Raw genomic sequence first — 24798 nt, 5'->3', positions numbered from 1 at the left:
AACCTTTTCGAGTCCATTTTTGACTCAGACCTGTGATGTTTTACCAAAGCAATTAATTCTATTATTTCATATAATAAAGTTATTTATATTTTTTAAATGCCTTTCATTTGAAACTTTAAATACTCCACCTAGGTCACACAGAATTTTTCAGTATGGACTATATACAACTCAACTTTCCCCCCCAAAACGCAGGTCGAGAACCAAAATTTCAAATGTTTCTTCTCTCCACAAAAAAGATACAACGACTTCATCCCTTAGTTCTTAATGTCATTTACCCTTGCAAGATCCTCTATTTCAGAACTGAAGTTTGTTTCTCCTTCCATCATTTCTTCCTCTTCTAATGTTCGTTCATCATCAAAATCATGAACCAGCATGTCAGCTGATGGATCAAATTCATGGTCATCTGATGTTGCTGAACCTCCTGGTAAAGAATATTTTAAAAAGTTTGGTATACCAAATTAAGTGTATCTTATTAATGTTAATTTAGTATATATGCTTTACTTAATTGAAGCTGGATATGAGTCAAAAGTACCAAGAAAAAGCTATGCACAGCAAGTATGTATAGCTTTTTAGAATTCTTGCCCTTACTTGTCATCACCAAAAAAAAAAAAAAAATACTCTTCTAAGAGATTTTTAACATCTTACCCCTACATATTCACAGTTCCAACTACAAAACTGGAGGGAAGTGTTTATAGTTTTAAAAAAGTGTGCTGTAACCATCTAAACATGAAACTTAAGTTGTAAAGAATAAATCGTCATATGAAACAAGAATGGTCTTTTTGTGTGGGGGAAAAAAAAAATCACAATTCTTAACCATTTGATTAATGTTTGATGAACCCAATGAGCACCTTTGGCCCCTGAGGAGAATATACTTGTAGAGTCATGTGAAATATAGATTCACCTAAGTATACAGTCTAGTGAAAATACAGCCGCACTCAAATATTTTTCTATCAGTACTTCCTTGAACATCCATTCTAATATTTGAGTAGCTGTCCTTAACTTAGTTGATTTTGATCTGAAATAACTCAAAGTGTATAAAGCAAAATTTGTTAAAACTGCATACAGAATTCTTATCAAAGGCATTAAAAATAATCTAGTAGGTAACTGATGTGTAAGCTAATCTACTGATAGCCTCGTGGTTGGGGAATATTGCTGGATTCAACAGGGTCAAGCTTTGTAATAGTACACTGCAAAGACTGGGATATATATTCTTGACTATTGCCAAACCTCAAGTTAAGTTTGCTAAAGCATTGTTCACTAATAAACAAACGGGTTATTTAACATGAAAAAATTCATTAGCAATTTTGTTTATCAGTTTAAATTGCTCAAGTCTACAATTAATAGACATACCTATCCTTTCATTTCACTCCAGAAAGAGAACCAATAAAGAAAACAAAGATACAGATGCTGACTTCTTGAAAACCACACCATTAGGAATAAGGGAGTGCCGAAGGCTCAGTGTTCTTCAGTCACTTCTTAAAATTTTCAGAATAAGAACCATTTCTTGGTTTTACTATGTGCCAGATAGCATGCTCAAGCACTTTACATACACTACCCTAATTAATCTTCAATTAACCCTATGAAGTTATTATCACTCCATTTAAAGAGGAAAAAAATAAAAACAAAACTTCAAGGCTTAGAGAGTTTAAGCAGCATGTCTAAACCCATAGAGCCAGTAGGTGACAAAGATGGAATTTGAATCCTGGCTCTGCTAATTCCAATATCTGTGCTTTTACTGCACTCCAAGGCACCAGTAACTCCTCTAAGTATCCTGCCTCAAAGAATACTTATGGAGCACCTATGTTTACTAAGATGAGTGAACTGCAAACCAGGTCAGATGGCAAAGCACTTAGTATTCTTTCAGGAACATTTGAAAATATTGATATTAAATATAAAATAACTAACTACATACTGTCTGCCAAATTAGATATCTTTTTACTAGATTACAGTAAAATGAGTTATTAATTATCAAAGTTTTAGAATGATTTCCAAAATAAAAACTTAGGATAGTACGTTATTTTAATTTCTTCTGGAAATTAAGAAAAGCTTGGCATAATTTTATAAGGGCATCTTAGTACTAGTTGAGGGACTGGACACAAGAGTTTCATAGAAGCACAATTTGAGAACCACTAATTTAGTTGTAGTTTTTTTGTCCCAATTGTTATCTCTTTTTTCTGAGTTTTCAATGAAAAAACTTTTCTGAAACTTTTTAGTTCACACAGGAATCTTCTGGGACACCTAGTAATCAATAATTATATATTCCTACAGGTGATGTTTTACTTTTCTTCTCCCTTGTTGGCATTAAAGATCCTAAAAAAAATCCTCACACCACTTCTTTGTATACTATTATCCTAATCATAATATCAGATGCAGGTATGGTCAAAAATAATTATGCTTAATTCCTACCAATAATTTATTGTTATACTCTATTAGCCCTTTAAAAAATTGAAGCTCATATAAGTACACAGCATCAAACAATGAGTATTAATTAATGACTTACCTGTACCCTATTTTTGTTACTATTTGCAAAGCCAATTTTATTTGAATACTAGCCACTTCACTCCCCAGCTATATGAAATAACAAAATGTGTGGGTTCGGATCCTATATAGGAATGGCCAGTGCACTCACTGGCTGAGTGCCAGTCACGAAAAAGACAAAAAAAAAAAAATGTGTGGGAACTTTTTCTCCTTATTCACTCCAATTCCTTTTCCCACATACACACTGTACTTTTTTCTATAAGCTTTCAGTTTTTTTTCTTGCCTTAATCTGATCTCTTTATCTGACTTCTTTTCACCTTGCTCTTGTGGACCAATTTAATCATCCTATTCTTTTCTGTCAACTGCTAGGCCCATCATTAGGCTGTCTCCTAGGAAAAAAAATAATAAATCCCAATAATAAATTGTTGGGGGTAGGGAGTCGGGGCTTTGTATAAATATTTTATTCCAGCATTAAGGCAAATATCCCTGCTTTGTCATAAAATCCCATCCTACTGTGGAATTACTAAAAGGTACCTTAAATCTTTTCAAAGACAAAGATAAATTCAGTTTATAATATATCATGTACACTATTTAATCATTTTTTAAAAAAATTATCTTCTACTCCCTTAATCCCCATTTCTAATGGCTACTTGTGTTAAGGGTAAAGCCTTGTATTGTGTCTCTACTTTGGTTTACATTGGCGGGATCTACCGACAAACCACTTGTGTGGTCATGGGACTATTATGACTAGCACTGATTCTAAAGTACATTTGCTACAAAGGAAACAGCTTTTACCAGTGGATCAAAAATTTTTTTACATAAAGCTTCTATTCCTAATTCTCTCCATCAACTTTTGTAACTGTCTACAACTAGCATTACTTATAAGAACAATAAACATTCCCTTGGGCAGAAGCCTGATATTACAAACACTGTCTAACTCAAAAGATCTTCTTCAGTCTGAAAACAATCTAAAAATACATAAACATTCAATCTATATGTGTAAGTACTCGACCAGTAGCAAAGGCTATTAAAGACATATGTATTCTTCAAAGTCCACTATTCTTCTAGTTCAGCCTAGACTGATTCAAGTGCAATGGAATCTGAAAAAGCAATTTATTAATATCACTTTTGGACTAATTATTTTTATATATCTATGTATTACCTGATAAATACCTCAAAAACTCATAAAAAAAAATCTAAAACTCAGTCTATTTGCAATATCACAGTATCAATAAAAACAAATAGAACCTATCAATGAAAATGATTTCTGTTTGAAAGGAAAAGAAAACATGCATTAGAAACAATTCCATGTCTTAAAAAAGGATATGATGATCTAACATTTATCTTAGGTCAGATTACTTCCAACCTCAACTATCCAGAAAATATCTATAAACCAGAAAATTTAAAAAAAAAAATCTGAGTTTCAGAAATGTCACAAAGCCTAATGCAGTTTACTCTCAAGAATATTAGAAAGAGAAAGACATTTTCAGCTGAAATAAAAATGACAAAATCAACTATCAACCGATCACATTAGTTTTTCAAAAGGGATATGGAGGTAAATTGAGTTCAACCCCCACAGGGTACAGTGATTTGTGTTCATGTAAAGGACCCTGACCACTAAAAAAGGCTTATGTTATGCATGTTTAAAAGCTTTCTACCTTAAACTTAAAACACAGAAAGGTAATTGCTTCAATAATCTGGAAAAATAAGTAATGTGAAATATGTCATATGTAAACATTCAATACATGTGAGATGTTTTCAAATATAACATTACCATGCCTCAGAGGGGTCCCTTCCTCACTCTTCTATATTGGCTGCTCCTTAACCTGTATACCCCACGCAGAAGGCAGTCATTCCTATCTCTCTTGGTAAAGTTTCTGGACACTGAGGCAAAAGACTAGTAGATGAACCTTTCCTCACTGCTATTTAACTTCAACCAATTATTGCCATGTAGTACCCAGTGGGTAAGCTAGTACCCTGTGGTGCTAGATCCTGTGACTGATCATGAGAACCCTAAATCTAGATTTGACATAAAATATTCTGATTTTGAAAGACCACTACAGTGGCCAAACAAAAAAAAATTTGTGGCTCAAAAATGGTCCAAAGATCACAACCTCTAAGTTATGAAAAAATGAACCTGTACTATATTTGGGGGAGAATACAAAAATCCTAGATATATGGGGCCAGAGGATAAAACTTGATCCTATTCAAATCTAAACATAACTTCCTTAATTTACAACATTAAATATTCACTTGTTGAATCTTTTGCTTACTTTATTTTTCCTTCCTTCAGTAAATGTATTAATTTTTTTCTCAAATAAAATATTTCAAATTTCCTACACAAGCATTTCTAAGCTAACTGATTCCTTTTTAAAAAAATATACCTCATATATATACTTCAAATCAAATACCAATTTAAAACTGTAAAAAATACATATGGTAATTCATTGAAAAAAAAATTTTTTAAAAAATGAGAGACCCCAAAGATAGTCATAAGGATGAACTCACAGAGCCTCACCTGTACTTTCATGGGCAGTCAAACATTTCATCCATTTCTTTTTCCCCAGAGAAAAGAAGCATTCAGAAGAAAAGCAAGTCAGATGACAGTCTAACTTCTAGCCTTTATGCAACTAACAGGACAAATGTTAGTCAAATAGAGATTAAGAAAATACTTACCTGGACTTGAAGACTCAACAGATGGCTGGCGAGGGGAGGGAGGAGGAGAAAAGAAGAAAAATTAGAATTTTTGTATGGTATACCTTCAAACACATTACAGACATTATTCAATAACTAATGTGACATCAAAAACTACTATAAGTTTTAATGTCTAAATTATCTAAAACAAATTAAAACTTCCCAGATAATCCTTTCCCTTTCATTAAATTTAAACACAGAAGAAAATTCAAAATGCTCCTGAATCTAGATACAAAGACAATATGGAACTGATTCAGATTTTAAAGGCAAATATGGACAAATATGTGGTTTAAAAGGTATGATTTCAGATCTTGGAATTCTCTAAAATAGATTTTGTCCTATATCAATTCATAAAAAACTATGCACAAAATTTGCTATTGAGCTGGTCTCTGGCTTTAAAAAATTGAGTGTGAGAAGGGAGGCAAAAACAGTTTAAGACACTATTTGAAATAAAAATTATGTTGTAAGAAAGAAAAAAAAAACTAAAATGTTATTTAAGCACCAAACACTGAATTAGGTTAACTTTACAAATAGACAACATATTTTTAAGTTATGATAGAATTAGCAACCACACGAGCTAAAGTCTAGAGAGGTTAGGTTATCTGACAGAAGACAGCACAGATTCCCAATTATAATACTCCTTTTACTGTACTATTCTACCTCTCATAAATTTAACCACAGGCAACTGGAAAACTTAAAAATAAAATTGGTAGCAACTTATTTTAATAATGTTACCACTTGACAGTGTGTGTTGTTTTTTAACCTAATTCAGTTAATTTACAATTATAAATAAGTAATCTACAAACAAACTCCTAGAAGACAAATTCAATAATGAAACTCAAAAGATGCTTCAAATACCACAAACTTTATACCTAAAATCTTGCCAGTTATTCGGAGCCATTTCATGCCCATTAGAAAACAGAAATGATAGAAGGCCAAAAGCACTTGCAAAAGGGAAAAAGGGACATTGTAGTATTTTCTTTTTTCTGCCAAGTTATGGGGCAAGAAGAAGAACAGAACAGAAATGAAGAAAAGGCTAGGCACCTAAGGCAAATTCCCATAAGGTGTTAAAGTTCTGTTTTGAAATTGTCCACATTATGCTACTATACTAAGAATGGAATTGTAGACTCCACATGGTGACATAGATTACATTCTTTTGAGGTACTTTTTCAAAGGGCCTATTTTTTTTTCCTTTAAGTTCTTATAAGAGAAGAGTTCTTTCCTATAGCATTGTCTTTCTAACAAAAAAATCACAGCATCCAGTATTATGTATTTCCAATGTCACACCACTATCATTATTTAAGTTACTCCGGCAAAACACGATCAATACCGTGCTACTTTTAATTGGTTCCTCTAATGGGAAGCTGTAATGACACGGAGAGGGTGACTTGGAGAGAGTAATGTAACCATAAAAAGGGTTTCTAGCTTGTTTAACATCTTTTGGGAAGAGTTATTGGCTCAAAATGGATTTAACCACCACAGAAATTATTACACAGTAAATCAATATTTTAAAATATTAATTCACTTGTAAGTCATACAGTTATACTTTATTTCCCAAGAGTAAGCACAACCACTGTGCAAGGCTACAGCAAAATTAATGACAATTTTCATCTGGTCCCAGGTTCACTATCCATAGAGTAGCCTTACAATGCTGTTTTTCCTTTGTAGTAAACCTTTAGAACAGATTTGCATGGCATAAACAAACAAAAAAACATAGCATTTCCTACAAATTAGAAGCTTAAAATAAATGGTTGGGTATTTAGTCCTTTTTGAACACTCCAGTAATTATTCCATTTAACAATCTTCTGATAAAAGGTAAGATTTTGCTGACGTTAGATATTAGCAATAGGGATACTGAATTGCAAATGAAAACATCTGTATAATTCAGTTTGTAAAAGACCTCACCAGCACTAAATGACGATAAATACCACACTGATTGCTGTTATACTGGTAAATAGTTATCACTTAAAGGTTCTAAAAAAAGTCCCCAAATACTTCCCATTCATTAAGATACCAAATGTTTAGAGGACTGGTAGCATTTGTACGTACGACCTGTCTAGAGTAGAATGGCCAGTATTCAAAGATAGCATTCATAATATTATGTCAGACATACAAGATTGTTGCAGGACTATGATTTGACTGAAGGTATATCTAGATTAGCATAGGGGGAAAGGAAATAGGGATGGTTTGCCTATAGATACACTTAGTATCTATATACATTTTAGTATTGTATGTCCCAACTAAAATTCTATTGTATCATTTTTGGGTGGTAGGAGTGAGATTAGTTTCTTGAAAGTTAATTATATTCAGTTAAATCACAGAAGAGCTTCCGGAAAACTGGCATTTGAAGAGTTCACACTATAAACATTACTTTGTGTCTAACTGACAAACAAATGATTATCTTTCAAGATATAATGTGAATTTAGTACCACAGTTTCAGTGTGGAATGAGGGAAATTTTTATTTGGTATGAAAGAGAACAGCTGAACCAGCTTATGTTTATATAGTGCTACACATTTTCAAATGTATATAGTTACTTCATCATAACCATAAATATGGCAATAATTCCTGCCTCACCTACTCATTTTATAGAGTAGTAAACCCAAGGAAATAAAGTAACTAGATCAAGGTTCCATGGCAGTTGGTGAAGGTGAACCTGAAGCCTAGAACCTCTGGCTCTTCAGTGTTCCTTCTGTACTTTCTAGAGAACTGACTATGCAAAAAATTTTCTCCTTTTACCTCTCTCCTCCTTCCTCCTTACTTTCTCTTTTCTTTTTAAAATGGTTTTCATCAGTTCAAAGCATGTTTAGAAGGCAACTACAAGTTGTCATCTGTCAAGCAAGACTTATCTGTGCTTCTTTAGGAACTGGTATCTCTAACAATACCCTCCAGGAAAACCTGTGACATCTACCATTAATTACTACAGTTAAGTTAGAAAGAAGAGGGACATACAAAACTAAAGCTGAACAAGTACTTATTCGTAACACGGCCTGATTTTAGAAAAAACTCAAATTATAGAATGTAAACAGAAAAGAAAATTTTAAATTGAGGATTAAAATGTATTTAAAATGCACTCATATATTACTGGCAGAAATACAAGTTGTTCCAAACATTTTGGAGATCATTCTGACAACATGAGCTTACCCTACTGATAAATCTAACACCAAGATATATGTATAACATTCACTACCACAATACCGTTCATAACAAAATGTTAGGAAAAAACCTAAAGACCATCATTTAATTAGTTATAAATGATATACAGGTTCTTTCAAACACTGGAATGCTATGAATCTATTGAAAAGAATGAGACAGATTTGTTTGTGTTGAGAGAGGGAAAAAAATGCTTTAAAAAAAAATTAGGCTTAAAAAGTGTAGAACAGGGAGTAAACTGGGCTGGAATATGAAAAAAATAAAGAAATAAAAATTCCCCAAAAGGATACACAAGAATCTGTTAACAATAGTTACCTCTAAGAAATAGGTCAGGGAGAGGAGACTTTTTTCATTTTATACCTTTCTATACTGTTGAAATTTTTAACAACTTTCATGCATTACTCATTCTTTTTAAAAAAGAAAGTCAAAGGGGATTATCTTGTGGAATTATGAGTCATTTTTATATATCCTTCCTTTACTTTTCAACTCTTAAGAAAACGTAGTAGTTGTGACAATTTTTTTAATCTATAATTTTGAAAAATTATAGTTTTCTTTTTGGCATATACATACTTGTTTTATTTGAAATGGAAAACATAACATTAGTTAGAAAGATACATGCAGAGTATGAGTAGGCTAAATCAAATTTAAAAAACAAACTCTAGTAATTTTTATAGCAAGTCACCCTCACCCATATATTTATATGATTTAGTTGATAAAGTTGCTAACAGATGTAATAAATATTCAATGCCTCAGATTTGCTGAAATCTTTCTTTTTTATATTCTTCAAGAACATGACGAGAAATGTCCCATACAACAAAAAAACATAATTTGGAAGAGAATAAAAAATTAACTAGACTATTACCATTATTTTTACAATAAAACAAAACAAAACAAAACAAAAGTCAAGGTAGTAAAAACAAAGTAATCATTAAACTGCTTTATTCTAGGCAAACAAAAGCTTATTTTCAATGAGTATAACTATCTGAATGAATCTTTTCCCGCAAACCAATTCCACCACCACTTCTTTAAGTGTTGCCATCACTTAGTTATGTAGACTTTAAAACAAAGATTCTCCCAGCAATAGAGATGAGGATAGAAGCCAGGACAGAGTTAGGGGCCCTACTCCAGGGTTAAAGGTTTAGGGGTACTGTGCCAAGGGCTCACCGTCCCTCTCCTCCCATACAAAATTAAGTCACTTAACTTTGCTGTTACTCTCAGGAAAGCTGGAGTATATAACAAGGCTAAAAATGTACTGGAGTTAAAATAAGTAAATTTACTACAGCAGTAATAATTTAGAGGATAAGACAGTACTGGAAAATAAGCACTAGGAATTCAGAAGCCTGGGTTACAGTCTTAATTGTGCCAAAGACTAATTGCACGACCTAGGACAAACGGCATAAACTCTCTGCTCAGTCTCATTTTTTCTACAATGAAAAGATTTAGATTTCTTCAAGTTTAGTTCAATTTCCTTCGAGACCAAAGTTCTTTTATTATGAATCGCTCAAAAAAACATAACGCTACCAAAAAGTACTTAGCTAAATGGATGGGATATGTTTTAGTCTCTTCGGAATTCATTTTTTTAAATTTAAGACTGTAAGGAAAAGACAATCTCAAATTTGCAAAAGACTTTCTTGGGGTGCTACTTTATGAACTTCATATCTACATAAGTATAACAATCATTCTTCTAAGCCATAGAATAAGTCAAACAGAATGGGCCCCAAGCAACAACTGTTACTTTAACAGTTTAATCACTGCAATGACTTTTGAAACTACTTGAAAATCTTTTGAAATATACTAAGGACTCGATCTGAATTCAAGCAGAAATTTCAATATAGCTGATTACTTTTCACAAAGATATGCTTAAGTTCAATGGCAGTGTTTTATTTCTGAATTATTTGGTAAACTGATTACTCTCACTTACCAGAATTATCTTAAAGTAACTCACTATTTTTCCTACCAAACTTTTCCTATCTATCAAGTACTTCGACTCTCACTTCCCCCGTATTTTGCTTTTTAGGACTCTCATGCTGGTGTTCTTGACTACTTTGGACAAAACCACATGCAGTAAAAAAAAAAAAAAAAGCCCATAACGAGTATAGAGAATTACTTAAAGCTTAAATTCACTGCAGTGAAACAAGTTTTGCTTAGAGTAGAAATTAACTTTGAAGAGTAACATTCAACATAATCCTTCTTCCTTCAACAAAACCCAAATACACTATGAAAATGCTGAGCAGGGTGTCTGTTTTTAAGAGAAATGAACAGATAGATGTGATAGTGAACAGATTACATACTACTTTCTGAAATACTAAAATATTTTAATACAGAAAAACAAATCCATTAAATGTTTTTTCTCTTTACATCATAGAAATGTGGTCTAGGTGAAAAGATAGGTCTTGTGCTGTGCGTGCGTGGCCTTTTTTTTGTTTTCCTTGAAAAGAAGGTCTCTTAATTGTTTACAAACTCCAAAATAAAAGACAAATTGTACATTCCCAAAGGTCCCTACACCACATTCCTTATAAAACCCAAAGGATCAACTATTTCTCCTTCTGATTTTTTTCTTTCTCACAGCCATCGTAAAAACTGCAACTACCCTGTAATTTCCTTCCTTTATGTGTGACTAAGAGAGCCTCTTTTTAGAAGGTCAGTAAATAATTTTAAGGGATAACAAGCAATGAGAAATTTTACCAAAAAGTATTAAGAAAGGGAGCATATGCCATTTCTTCTAAGCACATTAAATATGTTTCTAATGTTACTACAACTAAAGAACCATTTAGTGATTAAAACGACCAAATGAAGTATGAAAAATTAGTATATTCAATTAGTATATTCTTTTCACATCTAGAGCAATTTGCATTCAAGAATATTTTTTTCCAGAAAAACAAGGTCAAGGTCATTCTCTTATGTAGGAAACACTACAAAAAAACCCAGAAGCATAATACCTACATTTTCCTCTAGAGACGTGATTCTTTAACAACCTGTTTTTTCCCTCAGATTTAACAAATACATATATACTGTTGCTTTGCACTTACTGTTATCTGATGTGTTAGCTTCAATCCTCAGGTCTGCTCAATCAAAAGTGCAATAGTTTAGCATTTGAATTATTTCACCACGTTTTATATGGCATCATAAAGAATGAATCTACTGAGAGCTCAAACAAAGGCACATAAAAGCATTCTACAAACCAACCATTTTTCCATCTAATTTTTTTTGAAACCACTGGTCTCAAAAATCATCCTAATTACCAAAGTACTGAGACCAGGAAGATTATGAATTAATTTTACTCTTCACCTGTTTTAGACTTTTTTTTTAGGATGAAGATCAAGAAGGTTCCTCCACTCTTCAAATTCAGTATAAATAAAACCATCTACAAATAATTGAAGAATACAAAACACAAATTATTTAAAGATACCAGCTCACTAAATAAATGCACTGAAAACAAAATTCAGGGGTTTTTTTGGTCTTGAAATCGAACCATCCATGTGTTCCTACAAAACACGAGAGTTCCATACTCCAAGTGATAAAATATGTAAGAAAACTAAAATATACACAAGAAAACATTAGGAAACGAGGCAAAATACTGTTTTCTCTGTGTCTTACGTTAATTCAACCATCTTTAATTTCTAAAACAAGAAAAAAAGGTTAATATACTTCTATATACACGTAAGTTTTTTAGTATGCTTTGCAAAATAAAATTTCTGGGTAAGGTTTTTAAACTTAAATTTCACTATATTTTCATACAGTAAGCTATTCTTCAATAATATCTTGCCATAGAATATGACTACAACTAAAAGCTCAAACCATTGTGAGCAGTACACCATGAAGAAGCCACATTACCTATACAGCACACTGCTGTTTTTGTTTATCTAATGGATATTCATTGAAAGGGGGTCCACTGAAGACTGACAAAATATATAGTAAATTCAGGTACATACATTCCTTCTCACCATTAATTATGAAGGAAACGAACCCTCCAGGACTAAAGAACCTCACCAGGACTAAAATCCAGGTACTGACTCTTAAAGCCTACTGGAACAAACCCAGTGACATTTAAGCGAAATAGAATGCATTATGTTCTCCAATTCATTTGCCATGAAATACAACTCTTTAACCAAAAAGAGCTAAAGAAATGAAAATAAATCTAAAATTTAAACTTAGTCGTAAATCAGAAATGTTACATGTTTTTAAAAGAATAATGGCAGCAAACAGTTCTGCTACAGTAAAATCTCTTCCTCGTTTAACAGTAAATACTCCAGGACATAAATATAAAGCCAGTTTGCACAAGGGAAGCAGAAGTAACACTTTAAAGAGCTACTCCAGAAAACTGTTAACCTCCACTCAACAGGTACATGAAAAGACCTCCATAATCTAACCATGTTTCTGGGATCCAAGGTTTAAAAAGGATACTATGGTATTGGCAAAAATACTCAACACTGACTTAATTTAGCAAGTAATGAAGTTGAAAATTGGGGGCTGGATGGTAAATAAATTACCTACTTCCTGAATCTGTTTTTGGGTGCCTCAGTAACCATGAAAATAACAATTCAAACAAGAGTATACCTTATGAATCAAATATTTAAAGTGGCTTATCTCAAAAGAGCCATAAAAGTCCAAATATATCACCTCGAATTCCAGGAGATAAAGAATAACGAAATTCTTCTACGGGTTAAGAAAAACAACAAACCCCACAGAACTTCCGATCTTTAAAGGCTTAAATCAGAGGCAAAAATTTAAATTTCCAGTGGCACATACTAACTTCCAATTAATCATAAAGCCACAGTGGTTGTTTGCCCACCGATACGAGGCCCCAAATCTGTAAAACAATCTACCATCAAAGAAAGGAGCTTTGGAAATTTGTTTACTAGGAAAACAGGAAAAAAGAAAGAAGAAAAAATCTTTTCCAAGGAAAGAAAAATTAAAAGAGAAAGAAAACAAGAATAGGTAGCCTTGATTTAGAGGGGGAAAAAATGCCTGGAAAGTGAAGGCGGGAAAAAGGTGGAAAAACTCAGAGGTTCTACCGGGGAGGGGGGGGGCGCACATGGAACAGTTTGGAGAAATGAGAAGACTACCCCAATCTGGAGGGGTGGATTACGACTTGCCAGATTAGTTTCTCTACGCTCATTTCACCACCTTCAAGAAAATTAGAGTTGATCAAAGGCCTTTCTGCCTTACGCTTTCCCCACCAAGACAGACTAGATGTCAGCAGCAAAAGGGTGGGGGTGACGCGGAAGGGCGCAACAGCATCTCGGTTGGGGAGGGAAGAAACTTCGCAAGAGGAAGCAACAGCTCCTCTCCTGCCCTAGCACCGGCCGGCGAAGTTGCGACACAGGCACCCCTTCCCCGGCGGGCGCCCCCTCCCCCTCGCCCCGCACTACAGCGCAGTGCCCGACCCATCAAACTGCCCCCGAAGTCGAACTACGCCTCCGCTTCCTCTTACCCCCGGACCCATCCCAACTAAGTTCGAGAGAAAGCTCCCGCCCAGAGCGCGGCCTGTTCCGGACAACAGGTGGGCAGTGGCGCCGGCAGGGCTGGGCCTCTCCTGGCCAGGCCCACTCCACTCCTTCCCGGCCAGGGCCCTGGGGGCGTCCGGCCCCGGGACAGGGCGGGGGAACTCGCTCCCTTACCTCCGCCATATTTGCCGTACTGCTGGGTCACATCTCCACGGCGGCCGCAGCTGGGTCACGGCCAGAACCCGGATGTGAGACTCGGCAACGGGACTCCAGCCGCCGCCGTCTCTACCGCTCCCGCCGCCGCTGCCTCGGCGGGAACGCGCAGGAGCCGCCCGAGCGCGCCCACCACACCCCACTCCGCCCCCTCGCGGCGACCCGGCTGGGCTGGACTGGAGGGAAAAGGCCAGCGAGCACGCGCAGGAGCAGGGACGCGTGCGCGCGACCCCGCGGCCGGCCCTCCCCGGGAAGAGCGCGGGGGGGCGGAGTCAAGGTGGGTGTGGGGGAGGTGGGCATCTCAGCGCAGCGCGCCTCCGCCGCCCCAGCAAATAGGCGACTCCAACCCGGAGAGGGCTCTAGGGAGCAGAGAGGTCAAGCAAAGGTGCCAAAGGAGCCGTGTCCAGCATTTACATAGCAAGGGAAAAAATACGTTATATTTTACATGTAGATCGTTTTTGAAGTGCATTTGCTGGAAAACGGATGTTGCTATGATGCAACAGAGGCAAGAACTGCGCTTCGCAAGCAGTTATCCCTAGACAAATATTTCTGAGTCGATTACCAACAGGAAATAAAAAATCCTATATCCTACAATCTTTAGAAACGTCAGAGCAAAGATTAAGGAAATGAATTGTGTCAGGTAGTCTTCCATCCTCATATCTTATTTGCTTTTCGTCACACTTTCTGTGATGCCCGTAGCAACACAGTTGTGCAACGGTTGGATTTTGCACAACTAGACAAAATTTTAAAATGTGAAATACCAAAAACCTGCTCTTCAGTGGACATAAATAATCTCTTACTTGACTGCATGGAGGGAGAACCTACTGATTTACAATACCTGAAATGCCCGTAATTTTAAAGTTTATTTTAATGTATTGGCCTAGAGCTGCCAAATGGCCTTGATGCCAATTCTGATGATTGCCAGAGCCAATGATTTCAAAATAACCAACATGTTTCACTTCCATTGCTAAGGTATATACTGGCCAATACAAAAGTGATATTAAAAGGGGCACTAACATATTTTACTAAGCCAGGAATTAGAAATTCTTATTTCAAAAGATTGGGGGGGGGGTTGTTTTGTTATTTAAAAAAAAAAAAAAAAATACGGTTTCAAAAGTAACTATCAAAATCAACCAGTTAAATATGAGAATTATTCATTCTTTCCAAATAATGTGATGCCAGTACTCTAATATATATCATAAATGTGCACATACACAATTTTTCTTAAAAAGTTCATGCTTATAATGCAATACGGGGGAAGGTGTTTTCTTAAATTATTTGTATTCCCTTAAAATTCTAGACTCTATCAAGCATTTTCATATTTCCAAAGATTCAACATTAATTGAAACTGTTATGTCCAATAATAATTTGTGCATGAAAAAGTGCATTTATAGGTATATGAAGTAGCTGCTAAGTGAAAGGACATTACCTGGTAATTTGACAGGAAAAGAGTCCACAGACAGTCTGTAAACCAATTAAACATAAACATCTGATGCACATTTTCTACTGAAAGAAAAGCAAGGGAAAGAAGAGAAAGGAAAACTTTAAGGTTCCCAAATCTACAAACAATTATTACCATTAACTGTACTGTACAGTATTTCCATTTTATTTTTTAGAAAACTTATATAAAGTTTTTTAGGATTCCTTGAGGGAATAAATATTTTAGCATAAGTATATAGTTTCTAAGAGTTACTATGTTGAATTATGTTAGTCCTTTGGACTTGAAATAAAAATAACTTCTTAAAAATGTCAGTTTATATCCAAATAGGTTTCACTTGATAAAAAGAGCTGAAAGCAAAGAACAATGGACCTGAGGTGGGTACGTATAAAAACAATAAGGGGCTTAGAGGTAGATATTCAGGCTTTATATCATGGGGATTAAGAAGGATTTTCCATTAAAATACGAAAGCTGATATCTGAAATTTAGCAAAAGCTAATATGTATATGAAATTTAGCTGGCTACCAAAAGGAAAATTAAAGTGTTGTTAAAATACAAGGTACAGGAATAACTTGCTGCTTAAGTCCACTGAATCTTTGATTCTTCAGTTAAACCATCAACAAAAATCCTAACTGTGAAAAAGAGCAGGGGATCATGGTCCCTTAAGAGCTACTGAATGAATTCTAAAATTGTAAAAAAAAAAAATTGAGGTTTGTGACATTTTTAAACGGGTAGCCATCTTACTGTTAAATGACTTAAATTTATTAATATTGTGTACCAATATTACTAACTTTAGCATTATTATTTAGGGAAAAAGTTCCCTCTACATTTTTCTTTCTCCTCCCCTTTTTTATAAATGTGGGTTCAGTGGTATTTTTAGGTTCAGATATTCCAAAGGTAAAGAGAAACAGCTATGATACTGTAAGTCATAGGTAACACACTACTACTGAATTCAGTATACTTCCAGTCTCATTTTATTCTAGTAATATACTTATCTTTAAAAATTTCAGAAGCCACCTTAAGAAAAGCAAAGTCTTTCTCAAAACTCTTGCTTCTCTTCTGCAGTACCAAATATGTAAAGATCAATTCATTAGTCATAGAATCTTAGTGTCGGATGGGACTTTAGAGGTCTTTAGTCAATTCTCTACCCTGCTGAGATAGGAATCCCTCATCATGCTTCTACTACCAGGCTTTCCTGCCTATGTTTAAACACCGCCAGTGACTCACTGTATCTCATGAAGAGGCTGCTCTTTTCAAAAAAGCTCAAATATTTAAAACATTCTTTTTTTTATTAAGCCAAAATGTACCTCCTTGTTACTTCCATCCATTAACCTTAGTTCTTCAGCACTTTGGATTAATTCAACAGATATCTCCTTTGTTTTCAAATGCAAACAGTCAATATTTATACTTAGATTAACAAAAAATAAATTTTTAAAGGCTACTGATACTAGAAGAGTTGAAAACAGGACATGACAGAGCTAAAGGCATGAGAAAATTCACCATTAAGTATGAACTGTTTACAATTATTACACTTTATGTTATTAATTAATGTGATACCCAAAATGGTAGTTCTGTTAGAACCATATAGTAAAATGATTAAAGTTAAACAAAAAGTGTGGTTAATTCCAATTTTATGTGAAGTTTGTGGTTAATGTCCCAAAACAAAAAAATCACTATACAAAGCCTGAATGAAAATGCCTCTTTAGCTCCTATTCTCCACCTAACTGCCTTCTTATTTTCAGGCAAACTAATATTAATTTTTACCACATAAGCTACTCAAAACTATTATTATACTGGGGAATTATTTTAAAGCAATTTACTGAATCCTCCATTCATGAGTTATTCAAAAATTTTATAGTGGCTATAAGACACACGCACGCACACACACACAAGAACCCCTAAGAGTTATTATTTTACTTTTAACAAAAGCATTTAGGGTCACATTTTATTTCAACAAATACCTTTAACCAAATAAATTAACTTCTTTGGAGATTTACATATACCTAAGAAATATAATCTTTTATTTAGTACCAACACCTTATTCAAATACAAGTAATGTATATCTACACTATATAAACGTTATCTGTTATGTAACTCAAAAAAGGTACCTCTCAAAATGCACCAAGAAAACACTTGTAATAATTTAGACTCTGGGGCTGGTTGACTCAATACAACACATCCAAAACTTTAAAAACAAATTCTATATCTAATAATTTTCAAGGACCATTTTGAGATTATTTTGTAAACTATTTCCTAAAGGTTTTATTTAAAAGTGATAGCCTACACCATATCTTCATAAGGTGGAGGCAAAAATTTATGGATAATTACTAATTTGGTTGAAAATAACTAAATACCAAAAAACTTAATCTATTTTTTTAAATGGCACTTTAGATAAATTGAGTTTACCTTTACTTTAGTAGGCAGAATGCAGCTTGCAAAGCAGTAATGCATTACATTTGGAAGCCAGACATCTATGCGAGAATCAGCATCATCTTTTTGTTAGTTTGATTTTTATTATTAATGCCACCCTTATATATGAAACACATATAGTCTTTTGGTTCTTCAAAGAACAGTTTACGTTTTTCTTAATTTTTACATCCAGTGGCCCCATGTAACCAGAATATTACAAATTTATGTTTATACTTCTTACATTGTTGACATGTTATTTTTATCTCACCCAAATGCTGGACATTTTTGGCCCATCAGAGGTTCTTAAACACTGGAACATAGAAGAGTAATATAATATTTATATTATTTGAGGGAGTTTGGATTTTCCCTCCCTTAATTTCCAAGTGTGGCACTGCCTACCAGCATCACATCCGTCTTGTCTGCATTGAACTTCAACCAGTTGGTTCTTAACCACGTCCGAAACTCAGCCAGGCACTGGGAGAATCGAGCCACCACACCATCTGAATCAAAGGAAAGAGAGCCTCAGTAGCAACGAGACAGAAACGATGATATCACAAGCTCACCATTCAGTCTCACATTCTAAAAAAGATGGCCGAAAATTAGGATAATGATCCCATGACAATTTTAGAAAAGCATTAATGAGCCATGAGTCATCCAATTTTAACCAATAGTAAAAGAATAAAAGCACCCCAATAAATAAGTTGCCTCATTCCACCCATGATTGAAGAACGAAGGTTCAGTCAGCTCCGGGTCATCTAGGCTAAGTAGCCAGGCTGATCTTGTAATTGCATGAATTTTTCTGCAGAACTAGAGTTTTAGCTTTGGAGGAAGCTTTAAATAGGGAAAACCGAAGCCCAGAGAGAGTAGTGACTCTCCCAAGGTCACACAGCATGCGAGGAACACAAACAGGCTTCAGGCCAGAGACCTCTCCACTACAAGCTGAAAGAACAAGGCACTCAAACGGGAGCAGGCATCTGTCCCAAGGAATCCTCCCACGGGCTGGGAGGATCTTGTCCCCTCACAGTAATGCCCACTTCGAGTCTCTCTTCCCTCCCTCGTTCCCTTCGAAAAGCGGCAGGTTCGCCTAGGACCCTGCTCACCACCGGAGCTGCAGTGCGAGAAGCAGCCTCACAGGGCTGGGACACAACTGAGGGAAATACAGGGGGAAAGAGGAGGAGCCACACGGGGGTGGTCGGCTTAGCCCCACCCCGACTGGGATCGAGGCTGACAGGAGAAAGGGGCGGAAGCGAACGGGGCGAGCAGAACTCACTCCGCAGCGGATTCCCAGCGTGCCACTGCCGCAAGAGAAGATCCGCGCCTCCGCCACCGCAAAGGCAAAAAGAGAGGGTTGGGAGTGGATGGGCGGCGATGGGCAGCTGCGCATGCGCCTTCAGCAGCCGGCGAGGCTCCGCTAGTGAACAGCGCCAGGCGCATTCTGTGGCAGCCCCTCCCCGGAAGTTGAGGGTCTTCCGGGCGGTACTCGGTGGTGGGGGAAGGGAAGGAGGGAAAGGGGACTGAGGACACCTCAGGAGCCCCTTGTCTCAAATAGGAGTAAGAGGGGAGAGATGTTTTGTGGGTGCTACACTTACAGCCGCTCCCGCTGCTGCCGCCGCCACCTTCGCTGCTGCCGCCACCGCCTGAAGAAGCCCCATCCATCCGCCTGCAGCCGGGAGACTCAAACCTGGGAGGGGCCTGGGGCCCGGGCCGCCCGCCTCCTTCTCTCAGTCGTCGTCCGTAGCTTCCTCCTGCTCCACCAACCCTCTGCCCTCCCCTCCGCCTCCGCCCTCCTCCTCGGCCTCACGCCGCCAGCCAACCGCGCGGCCTCTTGTTGAGCCAGACTCTCCCGTCTCCATGACGCCCGGCAAACATTCCAGTGCCTCAGCCGAGCCGCTAACGCCGGGGGTTGGGGTACAGGGGCTCAGCCAGCCAGGAAAGGGGTGGCCAACCACTCAGCCAGTTGCCACCATGCGCATCTCTCCGACAAACAGCCACAAGCAGCTGAACCTCGGGTTGTAAGTTCCGGCGCTAAAACCGTAGTCCATCCCCGCGGGTCGCGGAGGGAATCCTTCAAGATCCTATCCCTGGAGTTGGGAAGGAACCTTACTGCATCAGGGTCAGTGAGCAGCCCTCGAAGCTGCCAGGCGGCAATGGTTCCATCTTCCTCGGCCTGGCACAGCCTTTTTAAAACCCTTACTGCTGTGCTCGATCTGTGAGAAAAGACCTGGTTTGTTTAGAACCACCCTTCCTCCTAGCACTTATAGTTTTTTGTTTGTTTTTGTTTTTCCTGTGTGCAGTCTCTCAAGCCTAATACCGTCATGCTCTGCCCAGATGTCAGGCGCTTCAGCTTCTTTGAGCCACCAAACCGAACGTTTTCCTATGCACTGTGGTAGAGTGTGTTTTCTGCCGTGCTCTCATACCTTAAAACTCATTCCTGCTTACAACGTTCTATTATTCTGCAACAATTGAACAATACTGGCGAAAAGCACACAGCTATGCCGACTTGTCTCACTCCTGACTTTAAATGGTTCCTAGTGCTGTCCTCTAAGTTCCACCAAACTTCCCTAATGCATTCACTTGCTCTCCCAAACTTCCAGGCCACTTTTGTTATCTCTTAAATTTTCAGCATTTCCTCTCCAATCTCCCCCAGCTCAGGTAATTTTCTCCAGCGGAACTTGTTGAAAGTTCTTGGGAGAAAAACTTACATTCTGTCTTGAATGTGGTACTCAGGCTTTTGTCCATCCTACCACTCCACCAAAACAGCTTTTTTGAAAGTCAACAATAGCTGTCCAGCCAAATGCAATGGCCGATTCACAGTTTTGTTCTTAACTGGCCATCAGCAGCTTTTATCTAGTTTACCACTTATTGAGTTTTGAAACACTTCATTTGGTTTCTGGGACACCTGTCTTCCCTACCTAGTTCTCCCCTTGGTTAATAGCTACTCTTTTTCAAAATACTTTGCTGGTACCTCCTCATCTCTGCCATAACTAAATATTGCAGTGTTTCAGGGGTCAGTCATTAAACCTACTCTCTTCACTGTTGTCTTATGCTTTTAAAAGTCACCTATAATGATGATTCACAAGTATTTATCTCTAGCAAAGAACTCTCCCAAGAAAACAGATTTAAAACAACAAAAACACAACTGAAATCTGCTCTTAGAAGTTGATAGACATCCTATAATTCATATCCAAAACAATTTATTTCTCCCTCTTTTCCAATTTACAGCCTTTCCCATTTCAGTTAAGTGGCAAATTCCACTCTTTCCGTTATTAAAGTGAAAAACCTTAGAGTTACCCTTGACTACTTCTCTCTTCTATACCCCATCCATCAGCAATTTTGCCATTTCTACCTGCAAAATAAATCCAGACTACCACTCCCATGTAAGTCACTGCCACATTTTGGTGCCACCTAAATGGTCTCCTTGCCAACACCCTCCACGTAGTAATCAGTGTGGTTTTTTGCTCAAAACCCTCCCTTTTTCCCATTTCATTCAAAGTAGAAGCTCACATCCTTACAGGGCACCACAGGATCTTACTTTGGTCTCTTCTTCTTGGCTAATTACACTCCATATTGTTCTACAACACATCAGGCATACTATATTCCCACTTTAGGGCCTGTGCATGTGCTGTTCTTTGGAATATTGTGCCCCCAGATAATCTCCTGACTCAGTCATCTTCTTTGAATGTCAACAAATCAATGTCGTCTAGCCACCCTACATAAAATAATACTTCCTCCTCCTAGCGCTTCAATCCTTTACCCTTGCTGTATTTTCTCCATAAAATTTATCCCTACAAGTATATTATATACTTGTTTATTAATCTGTCTTCACCTAAGGAATGGTACTCCATGAGGGCAGAAATTTTTATTTTGTTCACTGCTGTATTCTCTATTGCCTACAATGAAGAAGGTGCTCAGTATTTGTTGAGTAAACAAACAATTGAATGAGTATGTTGTACTTTAGGAACGTTGGTTACTGCTCATCTTGTCTGGTTTTTGTTTTCACATTTAGGTATGGATATCTCAAAGTAAAATTAAGTTGAATTTATGTAAATTAAAAAACAAAAGTCACACAACTCTCATCGTAGCTGAGAGAATGTTAGAAAAATTTCCTTGGGAATTTCTTAAATAAGGACAAATTCATAGTATTTTAACTATTAAGGTTGGTGTAGGAGATGGGAAGTAGAATAACCTTCACTTTTTGTGGTAGCCATGTTATCTGATTAAAACAAAGTCACAGACACTAAAGTTTACAACCTATTGGACTGACCTAATATGTTATTTCTTGTCTTCCTCCTTTTAGGACTTAATTCTGATCTTTTAAAGGATCTCAGGAAGCATGTATTTATCAATTTTCCAATTTCTCACTCCAGTTTTTCCTGTTTGATCCTTCCCATTGGCTTAACAATATTGGACAAGTCACCCATTGTAAAAATAGCCACTGACTCTTTCCTCAAGCCTTTTATCCAATTCTCTGCCCATTTCCTTTATTCTAATTCCTTACACGTTCCTTTCGATTCTTTCTTAGAGTTTTCTTCTCTCTGTTTCCATTACCTATCTGTTCTTGCATATTATCTACTTTTACCATTAGAGCCCTTAGCATATTAATTATAATTATTTTAAATTCACAGTCGAGAATTATAAAATCTCTGCCATATCCAAGTTTGGTTCTGATGTTTGCTTTGTCTCTTCACACTGTTTTTTTGCCTTTTAAAATACCTTATAATTTTTTGTTGAAAGCCTAACATATTGTACCAGATAATATGAACTGAGAAATAGACCTTTAGTGTGAGGTTTTCTTTTTGTGTGGCTAGGAAATTAGGCTGTATTTACTGTTTGCTATAGGTGTAAGAGCCTAAGTCTTCAGTTTCCTCTAGTCCTTGTTTTTATCTGTTCTGGTTTTTTTGGTTTCCCTAGGGACTCCTTCTTAAGTAGAGAATAAGACTTGCAGTTCTTTTCATTGTAAACAGGAGCCCTGTGATGTAGTGGTAAGATATGGGAGGAGAGGAAGTGTTCTACATTCCAATGATTAGGTCTTAGTCTTTTAATGGGCCTTCAGTGGGCCTGGGGTGTGACCTTCATGAGTGCTTCTCATTATTTGTGTTCTCCTTAGGAGGGACAAGATGGCTAGAGAGGGTTGGAGTTAGGTATTTCCTTTCCCCATGTCAGTTAGACCCTGGTAAAACCCAAGTTGGTTAGGCTCTGGTAAAATAGTTTTTTGTTGAGGATGGGTCTTTGTTAAGGAGAGTAGAACATTATGTGTATATTTTAGAATGGTTACTTTCCATCAGCCTGCCAGAAAACTGAGGGAATTTTTTTTCTGATCTATATTCTGAAAACTTGGTGGGCTCATGGAGGTAAAACTCATGAAAGTATGGAGGCCTCCCTAGACTGGGTCCCCAGAAGTTTATATCTCTCAAGCAAATCTCCACTCAGTCTTCAGCAGTTGGTCAACTGCCTTTTAAGTTGCTGTCTCCAGTGGTAGTTTCTGCTTCCCATAATCTATGATTCTCTGTTTTCTCCTGCCTCTCCAATTTTTGAGATAGTCATTTGCCTTATGATCTCAATTCCTTGATAGATCTAAGAGTTGTTGATTTTAAGTTTATTCAGCCTTTTTCTTTTTGTGAGGGCAGAGTGATGACTTTCAAGTTGGAAACTAGAAGTCTTTGTGTTCACTCTTTAATTAATCCTTATAAACTGTTGTCTCCACTGCTGCATAGAAACTACTCAAAGATCTATAATGAGTAATCTAAAGGTTTCAAAAGTTACCAGATTCAGTGGGCTTCCTTAATTTCCTATTTCTCTGTAGCATTTGACAATATTGATCTTCCCCTCCTTAAAATTTTTCTTGATTTCCTTAACCCTGAACTTTACTAGTTCACTTATTACAGTCTAAATACCTCTTTTCTGCCCCCAGTTTCTCTTTTTGGCTCTTTGTTTCTTTAGATTGTTATTTTGGGATTCAGTTCATTTATTATCATCTCTGTGCAAAGATTCTCAAATTTGAATATCCACCTCTCATTTCTGTTCCCTGAAATTCTGTTTACCCTTGCATTTTCACCTGCTACCAGCCAACTCCACCAGGATATCACTCAGATGTCTAAAACTGAACATGTCTACATTTTAACTGCTTATTCTTTGTAAGTAAAAACTAATCATTACCCTAACTCTGTGAGACAGGTAGTATTATTAACCTCAATGTATGGATAACCAAAGAAAGATTAAGAATCTTGCCCAAGAACACTTAGCCTGTGAGATACTGGGATGAGTTTGGGCACTTAAATAGACCTTTTTGAGTTTAAGTTTTTTCACTTATAAAACATGGCTATTAAATATCTCACAAGTTATAAGAATTGACTTAGAAAATATAAGTGGAAGTTCTTTAAAATGTAAGAACAAAAAAAAAAAAAAAAGAAGAAGAAGAAATTTAAATTTTAAGTCTCATTGTTACTAAAAGTTACCAAGTCAGTTGTCTGCTATGTTTTAAGGGTACCCAAGATTTGTTTCAGTCAGGTATGGTAAGACACATAGACATGGAAATGACTGTCATGAAGGAAGTAGTTTTTTTGTTTTGTTTTGTTTTTTACTACCTACAGACTCATAGAAAGAGAAGGCATGGCATGCCACACAGGGAAGCACATGTATAAGCACCAGGGTCAGACAGAAGGCAAAGGGAGCTTGGCATGAATATCAAGGATGCCAATATGGCTGGAGCAGAGTAAACAAGGGAGAGATTATTGAAGATGCAATCAGAGACCTAATTGGATGCATGTAGTACTTTTTCGGTCATAGTCAGTACTTAAGCTTTTACTCTGAGTGAAATGAGAAACAAATGGAGGATTTCAAGCTGAGTAGTGGTATAATCTTATGTTTGGAAGGGTCACTATGGTTGCTGTGTGGAGGATAGACTTCAGGAGATTGAGGTCAAGTATGAAGACAAGTTAAAAGGTGACTGCAATAATCCAAGAGAGAT

General features: G+C 36.6%; 2 protein-coding genes across 5 annotated transcripts in view; one reads left to right on the top strand and one right to left on the bottom strand.

The window, feature by feature from the left end:
- MIER1 (MIER1 transcriptional regulator) overlaps window positions 1-19549 on the bottom strand; it is a 56500-nt gene extending 36951 nt beyond the window's left edge. Inside the window, exons 1-6 of one of the 4 annotated variants that reach the window (XM_063105332.1) lie at window positions 19421-19549; window positions 18231-18331; window positions 15414-15487; window positions 5155-5179; window positions 4997-5033; window positions 276-421 (exon numbers count right to left, since the gene is read on the bottom strand). In XM_063105332.1, the coding sequence (XP_062961402.1) occupies window positions 276-421; window positions 4997-5033; window positions 5155-5179; window positions 15414-15487; window positions 18231-18331; window positions 19421-19487 (450 nt within the window). In that variant the 5' untranslated portion in view covers window positions 19488-19549. Of the gene's footprint in view, window positions 1-275; window positions 422-4996; window positions 5034-5154; window positions 5180-11612; window positions 11687-13945; window positions 14076-15413; window positions 15491-18230; window positions 18332-19101; window positions 19159-19420 lie in introns of those variants that run through there. The other 3 variants (XM_063105328.1, XM_063105329.1, XM_063105330.1) reach the window with 3 other exon arrangements.
- A 133-nt stretch (window positions 19550-19682) lies between these two features.
- DNAI4 (dynein axonemal intermediate chain 4) overlaps window positions 19683-24798 on the top strand; it is a 126026-nt gene continuing 120910 nt past the window's right edge. Inside the window, exon 1 of the mRNA XM_063105770.1 lies at window positions 19683-19843. Coding sequence (XP_062961840.1) covers window positions 19683-19843 — 161 coding nt within the window. The remainder of the gene's footprint in view (window positions 19844-24798) is intronic.

Source organism: Cynocephalus volans, chromosome 8 (genome assembly GCF_027409185.1).
Source record: "Cynocephalus volans isolate mCynVol1 chromosome 8, mCynVol1.pri, whole genome shotgun sequence".
Lineage (NCBI taxonomy): Eukaryota > Metazoa > Chordata > Mammalia > Dermoptera > Cynocephalidae > Cynocephalus > Cynocephalus volans.
The sequence above is the reverse complement of the archived record's forward strand: the minus strand, read 5'-3'. Positions and strand labels throughout refer to the sequence as shown.